General features: G+C 35.4%; 1 protein-coding gene across 6 annotated transcripts in view; it reads left to right on the top strand.

Moving 5' to 3' along the window:
* The window catches only part of cadm2b (cell adhesion molecule 2b), a 361,384-nt gene extending 351,953 nt beyond the window's left edge, over nt 1–9,431 (top strand). For 3 of the 6 annotated variants that reach the window (XM_051129580.1, XM_051129576.1, XM_051129575.1), the window contains 3 exons: nt 7,237–7,359; nt 7,474–7,579; nt 8,058–9,431. In XM_051129580.1, coding sequence (XP_050985537.1) covers nt 7,237–7,359; nt 7,474–7,579; nt 8,058–8,163 — 335 coding nt within the window. In that variant the 3' untranslated portion in view covers nt 8,164–9,431. Of the gene's footprint in view, nt 1–7,236; nt 7,360–7,473 lie in introns of all 6 variants that reach the window. The other 3 variants (XM_051129579.1, XM_051129578.1, XM_051129577.1) reach the window with 2 other exon arrangements.
* The last annotated feature ends 14,177 nt before the right edge of the window (nt 9,432–23,608 follow it).

Raw genomic sequence — 23,608 nt, 5'->3', positions numbered from 1 at the left:
AACAAAAAAACATTTTGTTCTGTGCCTTACAAATGAGGTTAAAGGGATTGTTCACACAAAAATGAAAATATGTTATCGCAATGTTGTTCCAAACATGTATGACTTTCTATGTTCTGTGGAACATAAAAGGTGAATTTCTGAAGAAGATATTTGCTTGAATGAGTCAAAAATGACACAAAATCATCAATATCATACAATATTGATAGTTATCACAATATTTGTTTACCATTAATGGGGAGGGATTTCTACATGTCTGTTAGACCTTGAGAATGAATGTAAAGATAATTTGTTTGTACACAGTAAACTCCACAGTACAGCCTACAGATAGCCCTCAAAAATATTATTATTATTATTATTATTATTATTATTAGTATTATTACTTGAGAGTTAAATTTTAGTATATACAGTTGAGGTCAGAATGCAAAATGTTAATTATTTTACCAGATTAAGAGGGATCATGCAAAATGCATGTTATTTTTTTATTTAGTACTGACATAAGACATATAAAAGATGTTTACATATAGTCCACAAGAGAAAATAATAGTAGAAATATTAAAAAATGACCTGTTCAAAAGTTTACATACACTTGATTCTTAATATGTGTTGTTACCTGAATGATCCACAGCTGTTTTGCTTGTTTGTTTGTTGTGTTTTGTTTTGTGATATTTTCTCATGAGTCCCTTGTTTATCCTGAACAGTTTAATTTTCCAACAATAGTGTTTGATTTTGAGATCCATCTTTTCACAATGAGGACAACTGAGGGACTCATATGCAACTATTACAGAAGATTCAAATGCTCACTGATGCTCCAGAAGGAAACAATGCATTAAGAGCCGGGGGTGACAACTTTTTGAATTTGAAGAACAGAGTAAATTTAACTTATCTTGTCTTCTGGGAAACATGTAAGTATCTTCTGTAGCTTCAGAAGGGCAGTACTAAATTAAAAAATATGATATTTAGGCAAAATAAGAAAATGTAGACATCATTTTGTTCAAAAGTTTTCACCCCCCATCTCATAATGCATTTTCGTTTCCCTCTGAAGCATCAGTGAGCGTTTGAACCTTCTGTAATAGTTGCTTATGAGTCCCTCAGTTGTCCTCAGTGTGAAGAGATGGATCTCATACATACAATCATACAGTCATTGTTAGAAAGGGTTCAAATACACAAAAATGATGAAAAACCAAATAATTTGTGGGACCTGAAGGATTTTTCTGAAGAACTGCAGGCAGTTTAACTGTTCAGGACAAACAAGGGACTCATGAACAACTATCACTAAACAAAAAAACACAGTTGTGGATCATTCAGGTAACAACACAGTGTTAAGAATCAAGTGCAGGGGTGCTCAACCCTGGTCCTGGAGATCGACTTTCCTGCAGAGTTCAGCTCCAACCCTGACCAAACACATCTGAACAAGCTAATTAGGACCCGAAGCTGCACTTGATAATTACAGACAGGTGTGTTTGATTAGGGTTGGAACTAAACTCTGCAGGAAGGTAGATCTCCAGGAACAGGGTTGGACACCCCTGATCAAGTGTATGTAAACTTTTGAACAGGGTCATTTTTGTAAATTCAATTATTATTTTCTCTTGTGGACTATCATGTGAACTTATTCAGGTCAGTACTATATGAAAATAACATGCATTTTGTGTGATAAAATAATTAACATTTTGCAGATTCTGCAAGGTGTATGTAAAATTTTGACCTCAACTATAATCGTAATATATTTCTGTCATAATTTCTTTAAGTTGAACCTGAACTTTTATTTTGACGGGTTGCTGTGAAGGTCAGTTAATTTGAGTTTTTGTGTATTCGACGGTAGTTTTTCCCAAATGAAACGGAGTAAAGCTGAAGTACATGTGTTCATCTAATCATATATTGAGACAAAGACACTGAAATCAAGTGTCACGTGTTTGTGTATCAAACGAAACCGCGGTATACATTTAAACAGACATGCAAACATGCAGAGTTAGCCTATTAGCGATTAGCATTGATTTGCTGTTGTTACATTCATTTCAGCTGTTAGACTAGTCCATACTGTGTACAAATTTTTAGATATAAATTGACAAATTTTATCACAACTCGATGTGATATAATTTTATCACCCATCCCTACAAAATCCCCATTAAATATTGTAAAAATAGAGAAACATGCCCAAATTTGAGTCGTTATTCACTGAAAATCTTCTTGTAAGAACTATCACGAATTGATCATTTTAAAAAGAATCTTTTCAGTGAATCATCTGCTTCAGTTCACAAGAGTTTACACAACACTGTTTTTGACTTTTTATGCATTTTTTATGCATTTGCATAACAGCAGCATTTTGGGGGGTGTGAAAACAAACTTTTGAAAATGGGTTTCAAAGTACAAGTTTCTGAAAATGTAGCATTATCATCTCAAATTTGTGGAAATGGTGATGTTACGCGCATGTGTTTCTTTACAAACTCACATTGCCAACTACTGGCCTGGCATGTATAATACAGCACTCTAGCTCATTTTTGCAGTTCTGTGTGAACAGAGATTTTAACATTTTGACACTGTTATATTTTATACATGAAAAACGCAATGACATGTTGTCGTGTAAATGAATCCTGAATGATTTGTTTGCTAATCTTGCTGATCTGTTTAACTCAGCAATGAACCAAAGTAAACAAAATTTCAGTGAATTACAACATACGTTCTCAGTCTTTAATTCCTATCTTTATATGGAAAATAGTGGCAAATATTTATCAAATATTCACCTTTTATGTTCCATAGAAGAAAGAATGAGAATTTTGAGTGAACTAATCCTTCATATTTGTGGCAGCTGTAGCTGTCTAGCATACTACGCTATCTGTCTAGCATACCATGCTATCCGCAGTGAGGGCTTAAGATTCAAGACTCCAGGTGGCGATTTATTCAGTAGTTCAGAGGCGACCGAATTCACCCTAGCCTGCGCTCGCTCACTCAAAGTTAAACCCAGGAGACAAATCAGTCTGCCGCAACCCCTGCCGTTTTTAAACTTGTTGTATATCGGCAAGGATTGAGTCACTTTGGTCCTCGCAGGGCTGTGTGAGATATGACAGGTCTTTGGTAGCTGTTCAGCATTCGTTTGTAATGATAAATCCCCCTCCCTCCTGCTGCCTATTGAAAATCAGTATAGAACATTGACTTTGAATTGATGTTGCTTGGGCTCCAAAACTCAAAGCAGCATGACTTTCTGGGGATGTTTCTGTGATCCGGCATGGCATAAACACCAGTTTGCAATTCCTCGAACTGAGTGCATGCGGATGTCATATGGCAGTAATATTTCAAACGCACACACACGTATATATAAATGGAATGCTTAACGCAATTTATACTGAATATTCGGTTGCTACAGAAAATGCTTTCTAAAAGCTTTTTCAGTGAGAGTCATTTATTTAAAGATTTTTCCAAAGCTTGTGATTCAGAAGATTAGAAAAATGGTGCACCGCTAATGCCATTATAGGTCATTGAAAGAAATGAAGCAGCAGCAATAAAACCATAAAGTACTGAATTGTTTAACCTATAACCTGTCATATGTTTTAAACGTATAAAAAATAATGCTTTTAAGTCCTCTCTGGTGTTTAAAGCTAGACTTAGATATATTTTCTGAATAAAATGTCAAAGGTGCTTTTCCGTGCAAAACTTCCGCAAAGATCTGAATGGTTTTAGGGTGTTGCTAGAGGGTTGTTAAGGTTTTTAGGTGGTTTTAGAAACCAAATGACCCAAACCTGAACCTAACCATGATAACTACACAGAAAAAAAAAAAAAAAAAAAAAAAAAAAAAAGGTTGTGTTGGCTTATTTAGTCACACGACTTTTTGATGTGCATCTATGGCCCTGCATTAAGGTGCATTTTTGAAGTAAACAACACTATCCACTTTCGACCACTTTGAAAACGCATTTGACCGTATTTCTTTCATAGTGTAAACACTCATGTGGTGGAACGCATTCGAACGGCCACAAAAGACTGTCTCCTCTCTGCCTTTTGAACTAATTCTTAAACATTGTGTTGTTAAAGAGTGCTAGCCAGGCGGGATTTAAATTTTCATAAGTTTGTTATGAAAGTAAAAATGTAAAAAGCACAATGTTCTCTTACCAGTTCTGATTCTGACACAAACCCACAGCATTCTGCATAGTTTTGTGACTATCAGAGCAGAAATGAAAGCTGCTGCTCTCTGTATCCTTTTTCATTGTCTCTTTTAGTGTGCTTGTGCAAATTATGCAAGCTTATTTCACAATATTACATCGAAAGATCAGAAAAGGCCCATACATGCACCCATCTATAGATTCTCCCCACACAGAAATTAGGAAAGTGGTTGAAAGTGGTCTGATTCGAACACCAGGCGTAAACAGGAATGTCTACTTGTGATCCGAGCAACCAAAATGCATCTTAATACCAGGTGTAAACCAGGCCTAGGAATTCCTTTTAGTAAAAATGCACTCATTTTTTTACGGAATAATATGTTTATCCACCACAATGAAGTTTCCAGCCTGCTGTTTCCAGCCAGCAGTTTAAATTCAATACCCCAGAATCTGCATAAAAAATATATGGGTGGAAACTACGGTGTTTCCTATGAGGAGGCAAGGGTGGCAGTGCCTTCTCAAAATGTTGGATGAGAAAAAAAAATTGTAGTCCAAAAATAAAACAATGCCAGTATTACAAAATATAACATATTTATATAAAAACTGATTCTACGAGGTGGCTAATTCATACGAATTTGTACGTTTTGTGAAAAATCATACAACCCAAACATACCCCTCACAGAAAACGTACAAAATCGTACGACTAAAATACATACAAATTGGTCGTGAGATAGCATTGGAATGAACAATATAGTGGCGTTAATACGAATACTAATTTTAAAAAGTAAGTAAACAACTCACACACTTAGAAATAAACACTTGGTTACATCAAAATAAGGCATGATCTGAGTTTTTAGTGAGTAATCAGCTTTGTGAAAATTAAAGTAAATCTCTGAATCTGTGAAAATAAGAGGGATCATACAAAATTCATGTTATGTTTTATTTAGTACTGACCTGAATAAGATAATTCACATAAAAGAGGTTTACATATAGTCCACAAGAGAAAATAATAGTTGAATTTCTAAAAATGACTATGTTCAAAAGTTTACATATGCTTGATTCTTAACACTGCATTGTTACCTGAATGAGTTTTTCGGGTTTTTTTGGGGGGTTTTTGTGATAGTTGTTCATGAGTCTCGTTTGTCCTGAACAGTTAAACTGTCTGCTGTTCTTCAGAAAAATCCTTCAGGTTCCACAAATTCTTTGGTTTTTCAACATTCGGTCACACTTTACATTAAGTGGCCTTAACCACTGTGTACTTACATCAAAAAATACAATGTACTTATTGTGGTCATATTGTATTGCAAAACACTTTTGCTGCTATTGATGTTTGATATGGGTAAGGTTAGGGAGAGGTTTGTTGGTATGGGCATGTTTAAAGGTGGGTTAAGGTGTAAGGGATGGGTCAACAGTGTAATTATAAATGTAATTACAGAAATTAATTACGGATGTAATTACATTTAGGTATTTAAAAATATATATATAAGTACAATGTAAAAACATGTATGTACACAATAAGTCCACTGTACCAAATAATTAATTTAAATGTTAGTACATAATAGTTAAGGCCACCTATTAAAAAAAGTAGGACCCAACATTTTTGTGTATTTGAACCCTTACTAACAATGAATGTATGATTTTGAGATCCATCTTTTCACACTAAGGACAACTGAGGGACACATAGTCAACTATTACAGACTGTTTAATCACTCACTGATGCTCCATAAGAAAAGAAAAGAAAAAACAAACAAACAACGCATTAAGAGCCGGGGGGTGAAAACTTTTGAGCAGAATGTGTACATTTGTACAGTTTTCTTATTTTGCCTAAATTTCATATTTCTTTTCATGTAGTACTGCCCTTCAGAAGCTACAGAAGAAACTTACATATTTCCCAGAAGACAAAATAAGTTCAGTTTACTCTGATCTTCAAATTCAAAAAGTTTTCACCCCCTGGCTCTTAATGTATCATGTTTCCTTCTGGAGCATCAGTGAGTGTTTGAACCTTTTGTAATAGTCCCTCAGTTGGTCTCAGTGTGAAAAGATGGATCTCAAAAAAGGGTTCAAATACACAAAAATGCTGAAAAACCAAAGAATTTGTGGGACCTGAGGGATTTTTCTTAAAAACAGCAGGCAGTTACAAGGGACTCAAGGGACAAAAAAACACAGCTGTGGATCATTCAGGTAACAGCAGTATTAAGAATCAAACACATCAATGGGGTAATTTTTACAAATTCAACTATTATTTTCTCTTGTGGACTATTTGTAAACATCTTTAATGTTAAATATCTTATTCAGGTCAGTACTAAATAAAAAAATAACATGCATTTTATATGATCCCTCTTATTTTGGTAAAATATTTAACATTTTGCAGATTCTGCAAGTAAACTTTTGACCTCAACTGTATCAAGTTTTGATGACTACTTATTTGAAAAAATTAAAAATAGTTAAAAGAGATATAACTGAACATAAGTTCACAAATAAAATATATTGTTTAAATTGTTACGGCTTTGAGTTATAAGGCTATTTTGGAATAAATGTAAAATGCTTACAAACACTAACTTGATGAGATTCATACTTGGCTTTAACAAATAGAATATTTGTATTTTTTCTTTCTTTTTCTGATGTAAGTAATGTTTATTTAACCAAGAAAATATTACTGGGACATAAATTTACAGTTAATTAAAAAGCAACAAACTTTGAGGACTTTGCCTCCTCATTTCAGAGCACCACTGCACACCACTGGCGGAAACATGGTTTATGATATCCTGGACTGTAGATATGTTGTCCTTGTTATTGACGGTCGAAGCAAAATCCTGCATGATTTCACAGATGATTTATGTAGCACAAACAGCGTGGCCTAGAGCATGATTTTCAGTGTTGTAAAAGACCTAAATAGTCTCAAATAAGCAAAACTGCTGTTTCTCAGCGAAATGATGAATGGTATCAACTGAGAAATGAAATGACTGCCTGCTCCAGTTGAGATGCTTACCACTGTATTTAGTGAACTGTGGGAAGTAATGAGTCTGTGCGTCTTATATTAACACACCGACCCATAATTGGCTAATTATAGCGGCTGTTCCACTGGTGTTTAGAGCACAGATCGGAAAGCGTCTTCTCACGCCGTGTTCTCCGTTTCCATCTCCTCCTCCAGATCCCAACGCTCTGACGCAGCCGGGCCCCGACCACGCGCTCATCGGCGGAGTGGTGGCCGTGGTCGTCTTCATCACCCTGTGTTTCATCATCGTCCTGGGCCGATATCTGGCCAGGCACAAAGGTACGGCTTCCCTCCCCTCTCTCGCCCCCCTCACCTATAGTGTGCAAAATGCTTCAACATGTCCACTGTTGTACCTTATGTGTCTATGTGACCTATGTGGGACTGTGTGGACAGGGACATACTTAACCAATGAGGCCAAAGGAGCGGAGGACGCCCCTGACGCAGACACTGCCATCATCAATGCGGAGGGGAACCACGCACATGCAGAGGAAAAGAAAGAGTACTTCATTTAGCACCTCTGTTTTTTCTGTTCAGTATTTTCACGGCAACACTGCGAGCCAGCAGAGGAGGCGTTATAGCGCTCCGCTCCCTCACAGCACTAGTCTGGTCTGGCTTTTCTCTCTCTTTGTCTCCTCGACTCGCGAGTCGCGAACCTCTTTATGGCCAAATTCGACACGCCACCTGCTGCAAAAGAATGTTGCCTTTCGTTAAACCAATCCTAATCGACCAAAAAACAACCAAACAAAAAAACACTTCGAAAAAAAAAATCAGTTGAGTTTGTAACTGTAACACCAGGTCCATTTAGGCCAAAAAACCCTATCCCACCCTTCCAAAATGACCCCCCGTTTGATTTGCCAAGTGCCAAAATATACAGACATGTGCTTGTCATGTTTGTTGCTGTGTTTATTCATTTAATTTCCCAGTGAATACTGATTTCTCAACCACCCTCACTGTGCCTGTTATATACCTTTTTACAGATATTACCAGGGAGCGGCAAGAAATGTGGTTCATCTCAAGTCGGAAAACCTTGGCTTTGCCAATAATTACGCTTTAAGACAAGAATATGTGAGATGTATAATGTAAATATCATGTACTGTCTTTGTTTTTGTGTGCGTGTCTGTTGTTTTCCATTGTGAAAGTGGGTGTTTGGTTTTTCTTTTTTTTTGAACTACGCCCTGTAATAAAGAACAGTGTGGACAATTATGTAACGTACGGACACCCGAAACAAGCCGGCAGATTGAAAATGGCAGGAACTCGATGAAGCACAAATGAGAATTGGTGTGTAACCATTAGAAGCGAGATTATTTTCTATTTCCATCATACCTGTCTGTATATTCTTGCACTGTTAATATTTTCTCCCCACCCCCGAGCGTTTATTTCAACCCTGAAAATGTATCAAACGTAAGCACAAAGTCATTGTAAAATGTCATTGGTTTAGACAGTCTCAGGATGAAAAGAAGAGCCTAATTGAATTTGTCTTTTATCACCAGAGTGAATGAATTTTTGTTCTCGCTTTGTGAACTGATCTGAACGGCCATTTGTTCGACGTCTGAATGGAAGTTCGCCATTGTTTCATTTCGATTCGTTGACCGACCCTTGTTAATATTGCTGTATATTACTTTGCTAAAGTGATTATTGGTGGAATATTGTTCAACTATAGGATCCCATATATATATATATATATGAGAAAACAAATGTCAAAATATCTATTTCGAGTGTCCCATATTTTTAGTTCCTATTAGTGAAGAAAATATTTGTTTGTTTGTTTGTTTTGTCCCAACCCAGGGAATGTATATAATGTGTATACTTCAGCATTTAGTAAGCTGTTTATTTAATTGAATTTGAATTCTTTATTGCTCTGTTTTATGCTACATGTGTGCGATTCCATTTTAGCCTCTCTATACTAAGTACGTCCCGACAGATACTTGTCATTAATACTAATTTATTGGGTAAATCTGATGGACGAACACAATACATTACTATTAGTGCTTTTTCGAAGCTTGTGAACAGATCGTTTGTTCATGAGAAGTTCAGAACAACAATCACCATTATTGCCTTTGTGTTTGCAACGGAACATAACGACCACGCATTGAAGTTCTGGAGAAGCGTAATCTTCAATGTACGTTTTTACGAAAAACATGTTTCCAGTGTTCATACTTTATTTCACTCTTTATAACATCAACTAGAACGAAGACATTTTTCTAAGAACTTTTGATTTGCTTTATTGGTTTTTGCTGTATGGGAAAATGTGTGAGGTTGCTTTTACATTAAATATCCGACTTTTTCAAACTATGCCTCTGTAAGAAAAGAAAAAATAACTCAGAGTACTGAGTAAAATATGCACAAACTCAGATTTGTGTTTTCTTCTTCATGCAACACATAAGTGCGTCTGAACACTAAACATTTTTTTTTTTTTACACAGTCAAGGTCAAAAGTTTACATACACCTTGCAGAATCAAGTATTTTACCAAAATAAGAAGGATCATACAAAATGCATGTTATTTTTTATGTAGTACTGACCTGAATAAGATATTTCACATAAAAGAATGAGCCCGTTCAAAAGTTTACATGCACTTGATTCTTAATACTGTTGTTACCTGAATGATCCACAGCTGTGTTTGTTTAGTTTTTTGTTGTTGTTGTTGTTGTGTAGTCCCTTACTTGCCCTCTGTTCTTCAGAAAAATCCTTCAGGTCCCACAAATCATTTGGTTTTCCAGCATTTTTGTGTATTTGAACCCTTTTAAACAATGCCTGTTTGATTTTGAGATCCGTCTTTTCACACTGAGGACAACTGAGGGACTCATATGCTACTATTACAGAAGGTTCAAACGCTCACTGATGCTTCAGAAGAAAACACGATGCATTAAGAGTCAAGGGGGTGAAAACTTTTGGAATTTGAAGATCAGGGTAAATTTAACTCATTTTTCTCTTCTGGGAAACATGTATGTGCGTTCTGTAGCTTCTGAAGGGCAGTACCAAGTGAAAAAATAATACAATATTTAGACAAAATAAGAAAAATGTACACAAATTCAAAAGTTCAAAAGTTTTCACCCCCTGCCTCTTAATGCATTGTTTTTCTTTCTGGTGCATCAGTGAGTGTTTGAACCTTCTGTAATAGTTGCATATGAGTCCCTCAGTTGTCTTTAGTGTGAAAATATGGATCTCAAAATCATACAGTCATTGTTGGAAAGGGTTCAAATACACAAAAATGCTGAAAAAACAAAGAATTTGTGGGACCTGAAGGATTTTTCTGAAGAACTGCAGGCAGTTTAACTGTTCAGGACAAACAAGGGACTCATGAACAACTTATTTATTTATATAAACTACATGCAGTCTTATTCTTGCATTATAGTATTTAGGTGCTATATCTCTATATGAGTAAATCAGATCCTTGAGTTGGAATAATGGCATAATCTTTTATATACTGAAGAGGTTTTGTATTATTATGGTTTTGAATTTCATGGCTACATGCTGCCCCCAAGAGCCCAAAGCTCTCAATGCACGAGTATGTTCAGGTTCTTCTTCTCTCGAAGCTTTGTTTATTGTCTCCAACTTTAAGTGGCTTTCTGCTGAAACTTTCAAATCCTGTCCTTCTTTCCACTGTACCACCATGGCGACAGCTTTACGTAATCCATAGTGCGAGTTGGCAGAGAAATTACGGGAAAGGATTTGAGGAGATCAAAAAATTGGGAAGGAGCAATGCTGTGTGTTCAGCCTTAAATCTAGACTGAGGCTTAACAGAATAACCGACACAAAACCATTACATTTCTCTGCGCTCGCAAAGATTGTGTGCTGTGTTTAAATGTTAGTTAATGCTGGTGGGTCAACTTTAGTTGATGGAATTAACCATTAAAAATGGATCGGCTTTACAGCACAATAATGGAAACTAGGCTATTTTCAAATGGGTTTTTACATGTGAGGACAAGTTTGGAGTTAATTAAAAAGCTAAACCACAATGATTATAAACAGAACATGAGCTATTTTGTTTTATTTGTATTAATCTACTACTAATGGTCATCTTGCCTAATTTTGTCAAAGGAATGAGTGTTTAGTTATTAGCTGTTGACAATACACATATAAGTGACTATAAGGATTTAAATCAGAGGTTCAAACATCTAGTTCAAAGTTGTCATAACTCCAATCATTTTTATTTATAAATTTATATTTCTGCTAGGTAACAACTTGAACACATTAAAACCAAAATGATAAACATTCAGACATGAATCTATTTATATAATGAAGGCAGATTTTAGCTGAAAGAATCATTTAATATATATAAAAATGTGAACAAGCTGTCACATTTTACTGGTTTATTTATTTAAGTTTATCTGTCACAATATTTTTGGCCAAAACAACAAAGCTTCTACAGGGTTGCCCAAAAATCCATTAATCCTATACATGAATATATACAATACAGCCTAGAAACTATAATACGGTCTGCTCAGCATGTGTTTAATGAGCTGTAGCTTTTCTCCTGGCCAGTAATGGTGAAATATTTAATATCTTTCAATAGAAATGAACTAATTCATGAAATAAACCCACCCTGAGAAATATTCACTGCGGTACAAAAGTGTGACAACTAGCCCCGGTCTCCCATGTGCTATATATCTCATCTTTTATTGCGAGAGTTTTACTAATTCATCTCAAGCTTGTTGGAACCTGCCATCTGTGTAAAATCCCAAGAGACTTAATTATTAGGATTGATATTTTCCCAGAGCAGTTAACATGGAATATTTTTTGGCCTGCTTCCAGTTTGCTGTTCGGCTGTAGTTTGAGTTTTCAAAGCAGTGGCGAGGCTGAAAATCTCTAAATGGGCAGATCTTGGAGAAAAGGGGTGGATATCAGTTCTGTGCCTCCAATGAATGTTATTTACAATTATAGATTGTGAGTTTGGGTTTTTAAATACATGAATTATCCCAATTAGGGTGATAATATCAAGCTTGAAAAGATACTGTACATTTAATTATGAATTTTACATTTTTTAAAATACACCCTAATTAATTTAACTTGAAATGCTGAATCTTTTCAGAAAAATGTTCATTTACAAGAACCATCTGAATGAACCAATGAATCAGGTTTTCTACGAGAAGGACCGATTAAAACAAACGGATTCATTAGAATGAATCTGATTTTCCAAAGCTTCATACTGTATGTGAGAGGTCAGTTTAGGACAAATTGATTCACTAAAATGAATCAAACAGAGGTCAGTTGAGGAAAAACCAAGTCACTACAATGAATCAAACTTTCTAAAGCGTCACTGTATGAGAGAGAGGTCTATTTAGGATGAATCAAATTACTAGAATGAAAGCAAGAAGAACTTTAAAATAAACTAATTCACTAGAATGACTCTGACTTCACAAAGTTTCATACTGTATGAGAGAGGTCAGTTTCAGACAAACCGATTCACCAGAACGAATTAAACTTTCCAAATCTTCATACTGTATAAGAGAAGTCAGATTTGGACAAACCGATTCACTAAAATGAATCAAACTTTCCAAAGCGTCATACTGTATGAGAGAAGTCCATTTTGGACAACCCAATTCACTAGAATGAATCAAACTTTCCAAAGCTTCATACTGTATGAGAGAAGTCAGTTTTGGACAAACAGATTCACTACAGTGAATCAAACTTTCCAAAGCTTCATACTGTATGAGAGAAGTTAGTTTGGACAAACCGATTCACTACGATGAATCAAACTTTCCAAAGCGTCATACTGTACGAGAGAGGTCAGTTTTGGACAAATCGATTCACTAGGATGAATCAAACTTTCCAAAGCTTCATACTGTATGAGAGAAGTCAGTTTTGGACAAACCGATTGACTACAGTGAATCAAACTTTCCAAAGCTTCATATTGTATATGAGAGGTCAGTTTAGGACAAATTGATTCACTAAATGAATCAAATAATGACGTAAACTGAGGTCAGTTTAGGATTAACCAAGTCACTACAATGAATCAAACTTTCTAAAACGTCATACTGTATAAGAGAGAGGTCTATCTAGGATGAATCAAATCACTAGAATGAATCTGACTTCACAAAGCTACATACTGTATGGGAGAGGTCAGTTTTGGACAAACCGATTCACTAGAATGAATCAAACTTTCCAAAGCTTCATACTATATGAAAGAGGTCAGATTAGGACAAACCGATTCACTTGAATGAAACAAACTTTCCAAAGCTACATACTGAGAAAGAGATCCATTCAGTAGGAAACGGTTTGCTAAAATGAATCATACTTTTCAAAGCTACATACTATACATTAGAGTGGTTTGTTTTGGACGAACTGGTTTGCTAGAATGAATCAAACTCTTCACAGTGACATACAGAAGAGAGGTCAGTTTAGGACAAAATTATTCACTAGAATGACTTCCCAAAGCTTCATACTATCTGAGAGAGGTCTATTTAGGATGAATCAAATCACTAGAATGAATCAAAAGACAAGAAAGACTGTTTACAACAAACTGATTCACCACAATGAATCTGACTTTTCAAAGCTTCATACTGTATGAGAGAGGTCAGTTCAGGACAAACCGATTCACTAGAATGAATCGAACTGCCAAAGCTACATACTGTACGAGAGAGAGAGAGAGAGAGACCCATTTAGGATGAATCAAATCACTAGATTGATTTGATTTTTCAAAGCAACATATAGAGAAGAAGGACTTTAAAATGAACTAATTCATTAGAATGAATTTGACTTTACCAAACTACATACTGCATAAGAGAGGTCAATTTAGGACAAACCGATTAACTAGAATAAATCAAACTGTCCAAAGCTACATACTGAGAGACAGGTCCATTTAGTATGAACTGATTTGCTAGAATGAATTATACTTTTCAAAACTACATACTATAAAAAAGTGGTTTGTTTAGGGTGAACAGATTTGCTAGAATTACAGTTACATACACAAGAGAGGCTGTTTAGGACACAATGATTGACAAAAGAGTGGTTTGTTTAGGCTGAAATGTTTTGCTAGAACCAATCAAACTATTCACAGTTACATACAAGAGAGAGGTCAATTTGGGGCAAAATTATTTACTACAATAAATCAAACTTTACAAAGCTACATACTGCATGAGAGAGAGGTTCATTTAAGGTGAATCAAATAACTAGAATGCAAACTTTCCAAAGCAACATATAAGAAAAGAAGGATGTTAAAACAAACTAATTCACTAGAATGAATCTGACTTCACAAAGCTACAAACATACACATGAGAAAGGTCTAGGACAAACTGATTCTCTAGAATGAACTGAACTGTCCAAAGCTACATACTGAGAAAGAGGTCCATTTAGTATGAACTGATTTTCTAGAATGAACCATACTTTCCAAAGCTACATACAAAACCAAAAAGTGGTTGGTTTAGGGTGAACAGAATCGCTAGAATGAATCAAACTCTTCACAGTTACGCAAGAGAGGCTGTTTAGGACAAAATGATTCACTAGAATTAATTGTATTTTACAAATCTACATAATGAATGAAAAAGAGGTCCATTCAGGGTGAACCAATTCACTAGAATGAATCATACTTGTCAAAGCTACATAATGAATGAAGAATTAATGCAAATTTCCAAAGCCACATAATAGAAGTATTGAGGACTAATTGATTTAGTAGAATGAATTTGACAAAGCTATGCTATTTAAAATAGAGGTCCATTTAGGATGAAGTGATTCACTAGAATAAATCAAACTTCTCAAAGCTACATATGAGAGAGAAGTATGTTTAGGACAAAGTGATTCACTAGAACGAATCAAACTTTCCAAGCTACATACACTCTTAAAAATAAAGGTGCTTTTGAAGGTTCTTTACAGCGATGCCATAGAAGAACCATTTTTGTTCCACAAAGAACCATTCAGTCAAAGGTTCTTTTTATAATCTGAAGGACATTTTTTTCACCACAAAGAAGCTTTTGTGAAACAGAAAGGTTCTTCAGAGTGTAAAGGTTCTTTATAGAACCATTTAAACAAAAAAGGTTCTTCTATGGCATTGTGAAGCACCTTTATTTTTAAGAGTGTATGAGAGAGAGGTACATTTAAGATTAACTGATTCACTAGAATGAATCAAATTTACATTTAGGATGAACTGATTCACTAGAATGAATCAAACTTACCAAGATGCAAATGAGAGAGAGGTACATTTAGGATTAACTGATTCACTAGAATGAATCAAATTTACATTTAGGATTAACTGATTCACTAGAATGAATCAAACTTCCCAAAGCTGCATATGAGAGAGAGGTACATTTAGGATAAACTGATTCACTGGAATGAATCAAACTTACATTTAGGATGAACTGATTCACTAGAATGAATCAAACTTCCCAAAGCTGCATATGAGAGAGATGTATGTTTATGACGAACTGATTCACTAGAATAAATCAAACTTCCCAAAGCTGCACATGAGACAGAGGTACATTTAGTACGAACTGATTCACTAGAAGAAAATCAAACTTACAGTTAGGATTAACTGATTCACTAGAATGAATCAAACTTCCCAAAGCTGCATATGAGAGAGAAGTAAGTTTATGACGAACTGATTCACTGAAATAAATCAAACTTCCAAAGCTGAAAATGACAGCAAAGTATGTTTAGTACGAACTGATTCACTAGAAGAAAATCAAACTTACAGTTAGGATTAACTGATTCACTAGAATGAATCAAACTTCCCAAAGCTGCATATGAGAGAGAAGTAAGTTTATGACGAACTGATTCACTGAAATAAATCAAACTTCCAAAGCTGAAAATGACAGCAAAGTATGTTTAGTACGAACTGATTCACTAGAAGAAAATCAAACTTACAGTTAGGATTAACTGATTCACTAGAATGAATCAAACTTCCCAAAGCTGCATATGAGAGAGAAGTAAGTTTATGACGAACTGATTCACTGAAATAAATCAAACTTCCAAAGCTGAAAATGACAGAAAATCAAACAAAGTATGTTTAGTGAATCAAACTTCCCAAACTGATTCACTGATTCAGAAGAAAATCAAACTTACAGTTAGGATTAACTGATTCACTAGAAGAAAATCAAATCAAACTTCCCAAAGCTGCATATGAGAGAGAAGTAAGTTTATGACGAACTGATTCACTGAAATAAATCAAACTTCCAAAGCTAAAAATGAGAGCAAAGTATGTTTAGTATGAACTGATTCACTAGAATGAATCAAACTTCCCAAAGCTACATATGAGAAAGAGGTACATTTAGTACAAACTGATTCATTAGAATGAATCAAACTTTCCACAGCTGCATATGAAAGAGAGGTATGTTTAGGACAAACTAATTCACTAGAATGAATCATACTTCCAAAAGCTACATATGAGAGAGAGAGGTATGTTTAGTACGAACTGATTCACTGGAATGAATCTGATTTCCCAAAGCTACAAAGTGTACGAATAAGGCCACACTTGGATTAACCGATTCGCTAGAATGAATCAAACTCTTCACAGTTACATACAAGACATACAGTTACATACAATCAGACTTTCCAAAGCTGCATACTATATGAGAGAGAAGTCCATTTTAGGGTGAACCTATTCACAAGAATGAGTCAAACTTTCCAAAGCTAAATATGAGAAAGAGGTACATTTAGGAAGAACCGATTCACTAGAATCAGAAACTACATACTGTAGACAGGTCTGTTTACTGACTCATTAGAATTATATGATATGAATGATATAAAAATTGTTTAGTTAATTTTCTGTAAAACACGTTACAACTTATGTATAGCCTATACATAGCCTGTATATACACAATATCTATGTTGTAGTTATTTATATTATTTTATTCACGCACCATCAAAATATTCTGTCAGATTTTACTAAGTAGACCAGTCATCAGTGTCCTTTTATGCCACTGTTTCAAAGCAACACAACCGTTTAGAGAAAAATAATTTTAAAACTAACCAAATAACAGCCTCAAACAGCAACAGCCTATTAACCAGCTCCTCTAAATTAGCATTTAATTTCTCGTTGCATTGTGTCAATATGCTGCTGTGGTTTTGTTCGGTCATGTGTGATTATATTAACATGATTTACAGTGAATTATCCCGCCTGTCATTGTATGGCATGTAGGCTATGCCGCTGGAATATTTCTAAGCGCACACCTCATTAAAGACCTTTGAGAAGAAAACAAAACGAAATAAGTAATTCAGAGATCTTTAGTATGCATGGAGGAGGTAAACAAATGAGACCACCTTGAAAGGACAATTAAGAACCGAGCTAAGAACCTGTCGGGCCGCACAGAGTAATTACAACTTAAAAGATAAATGATTGAGTTTTTAATGGTGTTCTGAATCGTGTTAGTTTTAACAAAACAAGAAACAATCGATACACCCGCTGAAGACCACAAATGTCCCCAATTGGCAGTGTTTAGCTTAACGACGGACACTGAAATGGCAACGACGACTGGCACGGCGACCTTGAGCAGACAGATGGACCGACAGAAAATGGGTTTTTCTACTGATTAAACCAGCATTCCCTAGACATGGATGATTATTTAAATTCAGTCCAGCAGGGCAAACCAAACACAGCTTTTATCTTATGGAGCTTTAAAATATGTTTACTAAGACTGTGGTAAAAAAAATTTAAAAAAGTAAATAAAATGGGTAATTGCAACTCAAGAGTTTTTTCTCAAATTGTGAATTATGAGATAGAAAAAACTCACAATTCTGAGAGAAAAAAAGCCTGAATTGCGAGAGATAGACTCTATATAATAAACTATTTTTTATTTATTTATTTTTTTTTAGTACATTTGTGGAGTTTTTTCCCCTCTGAATTCTAATTTGCATTTTGCAGTTCTGTTTTTTATACTTTTTTTATTCCATGGTGGAAAGAAAAAAAATGCAAGATTTAAACTCTACATTTTTCTTGCAATTTGAGTTTACATTTTTGAATTTTTACTTTTTTTTCTACTGAATTCTAGTCTGCATTTCAAAATTCAGTTTTTTCCCCTACCTTTTTTATTTATTTTTTATTTTATGGAAAAAAAAAAAAAAAAAAAAAAAAAAAACAGAATTCAGAGATTTAAACTCATAATTCTGAGAAAAAGTTGGAATTTCAAGTTCTCAAAAACTTAAAATTACTAAGCTCATATCTTGAATTTCAGAACTTTTCTCAGATTTCCAAGTTTACAAAAAGTCTGAATTGTGAAAAAGTAGTCACCTATTTTGACTTATCTCTCAAACCTTTTTTACAGCTAAATCATTTTTTTTTCTGTTTACAGCTGTCAAACATAAGCTCAAATTCTGATTTTTGCTTAGAATACTGAGTTTATATTTCATAAATCTGATCTTTTTTCTCAAAAATGCAAGAAAAAAGTCTAAATTGTTACATTAAAAAGTCACATTAAAATTACCTTTAATATTTTACCCTGTGGCAGAAACAAGTTTCCACAGCCCATAAATCAAGTCATCAAGCAATATGACAGTGAAGCTGAAACACCTGTTTTTAATGTACATTTGTTTTATATATACATATTTCTTCTTTTTCTGATGATTTCATCTCCTACCTGTAAAAAACAAACAATAAAACACAATCAAATGTGTATAGGCTGTATATTATCGTATGAAAGCTTTGGATGTGGATGACTAACCTGGACTCTAATACCACTTGTTGATGCCGAAAAGTCTTGCCCTGTCAGCAGCAGAGAGAAAGGTAGCAGCATCACTGCACGTAGCCTTCCCATGCTGAACGTCTTTTGGCGCTGCTGGAATGCCCGGGATGGATGGCAAAGGGTCTCCAGTATCATTTCCCCTGGTCACAGAATTCCCTGCATTTCCAATTTCAGGAAATACAACGTATTTTTGTCTTCCCTTCATGCACCTGGATGAAGGCCTTGTTTTAGAAGATGGGCCGGGCAAGGAAGGTATAGTTGGAGGTAACTGGGTCTGGGAAGGGCTCTCAAAAGAAGGAGTAATGGTCAGCCTTGTCAGCTTCTTGCTTTTTCGGCTTGGGAAACAATTTAATAAACTTTATTTGTCTAACTTGTACCTTTGTGTTTCATAATGTGTGACATGAATGAATAATATGAATAAACATGTCTGCTCTGTTCTAATTTTAATGTTTTTACAATACACAACATATCATCGTTAATACCTAAAATGACTAAATGTGACCCTGGACCACAAAACCAGTCTTAAGTCGCTGGGGTATATTTGTAGCAACAGCCAAAAATACATTGCATGGGTCAAAATTATTGATTTTTCTTTTATGCCAAAAATCATTAGGAAATTAAGTAAAGATCATGTTTCAAGAAGATATTTAGTAAAATTCCTACTGTAAATATATCAAAACTTAATTTTTGATTAGTAATATCCATTAGTTGGAGCTTCATTTGGACTACTTTAAAGGTGATTTTCTCAATATTTTGATTTTTTTGCACCCTCAGATTCCATATATTAAAATAGTCGTATCTTGGCCAAATATTGTCCTATCCTAACAAACCATACATCAATCGAAAACTTGTTCATTCAGCTTTCAGTTGATATATAAAGCTCAATTTTGAAAAATTGACCCTTATGACTGGTTTTGTGGTCCAGGGTCACAAATGTGTAGCCACCTTATTTTTCAACTTGGAAGCACTAACACTACAAACCAGTGTGTTCATAATTAAGATAATACATTAAAATAATATGGTAAGACATACCAATTTACAATATCAAAACGTTTTGTACAGCAAAAAATAGCTGGAAGCGGATGAGACCTGAAGCCAGAGCCATAAAAGGCCGTGCCCGCTCTTACTGCAAAAATAAGGTGGATACAGATTTATTCTAGACTAATAAATAAATAAATACACCCTAAATATATAAGCCGCTTTTCCACTATCGGGCCGAACCGTTCTCTTTGCTTAACCGTTCAATTCCGGGCCAGTCAGCACGGATATGGTTTCATTTTCCACTGTGGTGCTGATAAAACGGAACTCTTTGGAATGTAAACACAAATGCGTCAGTCGTTGCCTTGGTAACGCAATTGTAATATAAACAGAGATATGGACGATGATCAGATGATCAGACAGGGAAAAAAGGACACAACTATAACTACAAACAACGCAAAAAATAAAATAAACAGAAGGCGACGACACGTATAACGTTACCAACAAATACTGAGGGGATATGCATGCCAACGGAGACGGACACAGAAGGTAAAACCTTTCTAAAAAAAAATAACATTTATTGGCAGTATTAATGCATGAGCTATAGCGCGCTTTCGCTTAGCACACACATTCTATCAGCACGGTTTGGCACGGTTGTATAACCGTGCCGAGAATTCCGGGCCGAGAACGGTTTGTAATCGTGCGGTGCCGTACCAGGCTCAGGTGGAAACACAACCGGAACCGTTCCTGACCGCTCTAAGAACCGTTCGGCCCGATAGTGGAAAAGCGGCTTATGTTTAAAGAATCCATTAAGATGAAATTAATCGCCTGGTGCTACTGTTTACCTTTTCATAGCGATCACAAACAGCTTCACTGATCTGAACAGCTTGACTCACAGAACTGATCTGAACAGATTCCACTACTTGACTAAAGTCGCCTCTTCACTATGGCGTCATAATGCGTCAAGTTCTGCCGCTGATAATGAGTTTAAGCTACACAACAGTATATGCTGATGATAGACGGGGCAACTTTTGGAGCAATGTTACCTGGCAATTTTGCTCGGGCACTTTCCTACTGAGAATGGGCAACACATTTCTATATGGATAACTTAAATCGGTCGTGGGACCTGGGTGCCCACTGGCGGCAACTTTGCCCAGCAACATGGCTCAAAAAGTTGCCTCGTGTATTATCTAAGAGGCTGTTTACACAGGGCTCATTATTGTATTCCTCTGCGCTGTTTTCCCGTGTATTTCTATGTAAACACGCGGTGTAGACAGACTAGGTTTGACCGTTGCGCTCAATCACGCGTCGCGTCTTTTGACGCGGCGTTTTAAACGCGGAGCTCAAGTTAAAAGTTCAATTTTGCTTTTTTTATTTTACAGTTCTTAAAACGCTAAACATAACGTGTGGCCTCTAAGACAACATTCACTGATTTGAAAACGTACTTCATGGACGTATTAAATTTACAGAATAACGTTATTGCCCTGGTGAAAAAAAAACAGCATATGCTGGTTAGGTATGTTTTGATGCTGGGATGCTGGTCCTTTGCTGGTTTATGCTGGTCATGTTGCTGGTCAATGACCAGCATAAACCAGCTAAGGACCAGCATAAACCAGCAAAGGACTAGCTTAAACCAACATCAAAACATACCTAACCAGCATCCCAGCATCAAAACATACCTACCAGCATATGCTGTTGTTTTTTTTCACCAGGGTGGATGACCGTGTTTAGTGTATGCAATAGTGTGTGCGTGCTGTATGAACGCGCAATGAATAAAACATGACTATTCTGACCTCTTGTGGTGAAATTACTCAACTGGTGGCAAATGTTTATGTTTTTAAACGGTTTTATTCCAGTTTTTATAAGTAGCTGTAGTAGTAAAACACACAAAATCACTTTTTCCACACCCCAGTATGTGTTTCTCTAGAAATCCTTTCATATAAATTCATCCCCTTCAACAATGCAGTGTACATGTAAATTCAATTTCCTTATTTTCACATTCAATTTAATGTTTATTATTATTATTATTATTTTTTTTTTTTTTTTTTGGGACATGCCATAAAATCAAGAATATGTTATTTGTTCATTCTCTTTAACCTTTATTCAAATAACTAAAATGATTTACAATGTTTTCAGTGGCCAACTTTTAATTATGTTATAAAAATATAACAAAATGTAGATTTTCATGGCTGCATCACACTCAAAAACAGAGGCAAAATAAAATTAAAAAGGTTATATCCAAATTAAAGTGTTTTGAAACAGTTTACAGTAAGCAGGTGAAATGGAAATAGGTGCTAATATCATATTTGGATATAAAAGGAGCATTTCAGCCTTTGCGAGCGAAGCTGGATCATGTCTCGTCACTTTGTGCCAAATTTGATGACAAAAGTGTCAAACAAATCAATGATCACATTTCTAAACAGTAAATCACAAAGAATTTAGGACTTTCACCAAATACCACATAATATTGTGAAAAGATTCAGGGAATCCAGAGAAATGTCAGTCTGTGTAGAGCAAGGCAAGACACCTCAGGTGAATGTGCATGAACTTTGAGCCCTCAGATGGCATTGCATGAGAAACCATCATGTTGTGATGTTAAATATAGCCACATGGGCTCAGGAGTACTTCAGAAAAAGCACTGTCACTTAACACATTCTGCAGCTGCATCAGTAAATGCAACTTGAATTTCTGTTTCTCCAGCAGAAAGCTATACATCAATTCTGTGCAGTGATGCCATTGGGTTCTCTGGGCCAGAGCTCATCTCAGATAGTCAGAAACACAATGGAAATGTGTGCTGTGGTCAAACGAGTCCAAGTTTCAGCTTGTTTCTGGGAAAAATGGACACTGAGTTTTCAGTATCAAAGACCAAAGGGACCATCCAGACTTTCATCAGCAACAGATGCAAACGCAAACGACTGTCATGGTATGGCGGTGCAGCAGAGCAAACGGCATTGGTGACTGGAATATGTGCGAAGGTACCATTGAAATGGAGGCACGTATTGGGATTTTTCAGACACATATACCGCCATCAAGATGACATCTTTCATGGGAAGTCCAAGGTTATTAGATCAAGACAATGCCAGGTCTCATTCTGCTACAACAGCTTGGTTTTGTAGACACAGACTGAATGTGCTAGACTGGCCTGCCTGCAGTCCAGATCTGTCCCTTTTGTCAGAACAATTTTGCTCACAAAACTTGAAAGTATTAGTATCCTCAATTCCCAAACAATTGTAATTAAAAGTAAAGTTGACAGTGTTAAACATGCCTCTGTCCCAACTTTTTTGGAGTGTGTAGCAGCCATGAAAATCAAATTCTGGTTATATTTGCAAAATAAAATAAAATAAAAGTTGGCCACTGAAGACATTGGAATTTTTACTTTGTAATTTAGTCAATTAAATAAATGTTAAAGAGAATGAAAAGACAACATATTCTTGATTTTATGGCATTTCACGGAACATCCCAACTTTTCTGGAATTGTTGGGGTTTTATTTTAACAGTTTGGCATTTTCACAAGTGGGACATTTACAAAACTCTAGGGGAAGTGATTACAACATGATAAACAGTTGTGATGTGGCTGATTGGCACACTGGAATTTTCACATTCAAATTTCTTATTTTAGATATTTATTGCAAATTAAATGGGCTTAAAAACATTAACATTTTATAATGTCGAAATTAGTCTATTTACAGCAATACAGTAACTAAAAATTATGTGTGGCATCTACAGAGAATGGTGAAATCCCTGTTTTTATAAAACCTTATATTATACCATGACCTTCATATCTCACTCATTTATATGCATCACCTCTTCAGACCTAGAGACAAACTCAGATATTTTTTTGCCTTACACTGAATATTGCGTGCTTTATATTTCAGTCATTACATTTTGTAGGGGGTGATTTGTTTGTTCTTTATCTGTTAGCACATTCCTCTTAGCAAGC

Source organism: Labeo rohita, chromosome 15 (assembly GCF_022985175.1).
Source record: "Labeo rohita strain BAU-BD-2019 chromosome 15, IGBB_LRoh.1.0, whole genome shotgun sequence".
Classification (NCBI taxonomy): Eukaryota; Metazoa; Chordata; class Actinopteri; order Cypriniformes; family Cyprinidae; genus Labeo; species Labeo rohita.
This window is presented reverse-complemented; position numbering and strand designations above follow the sequence as displayed.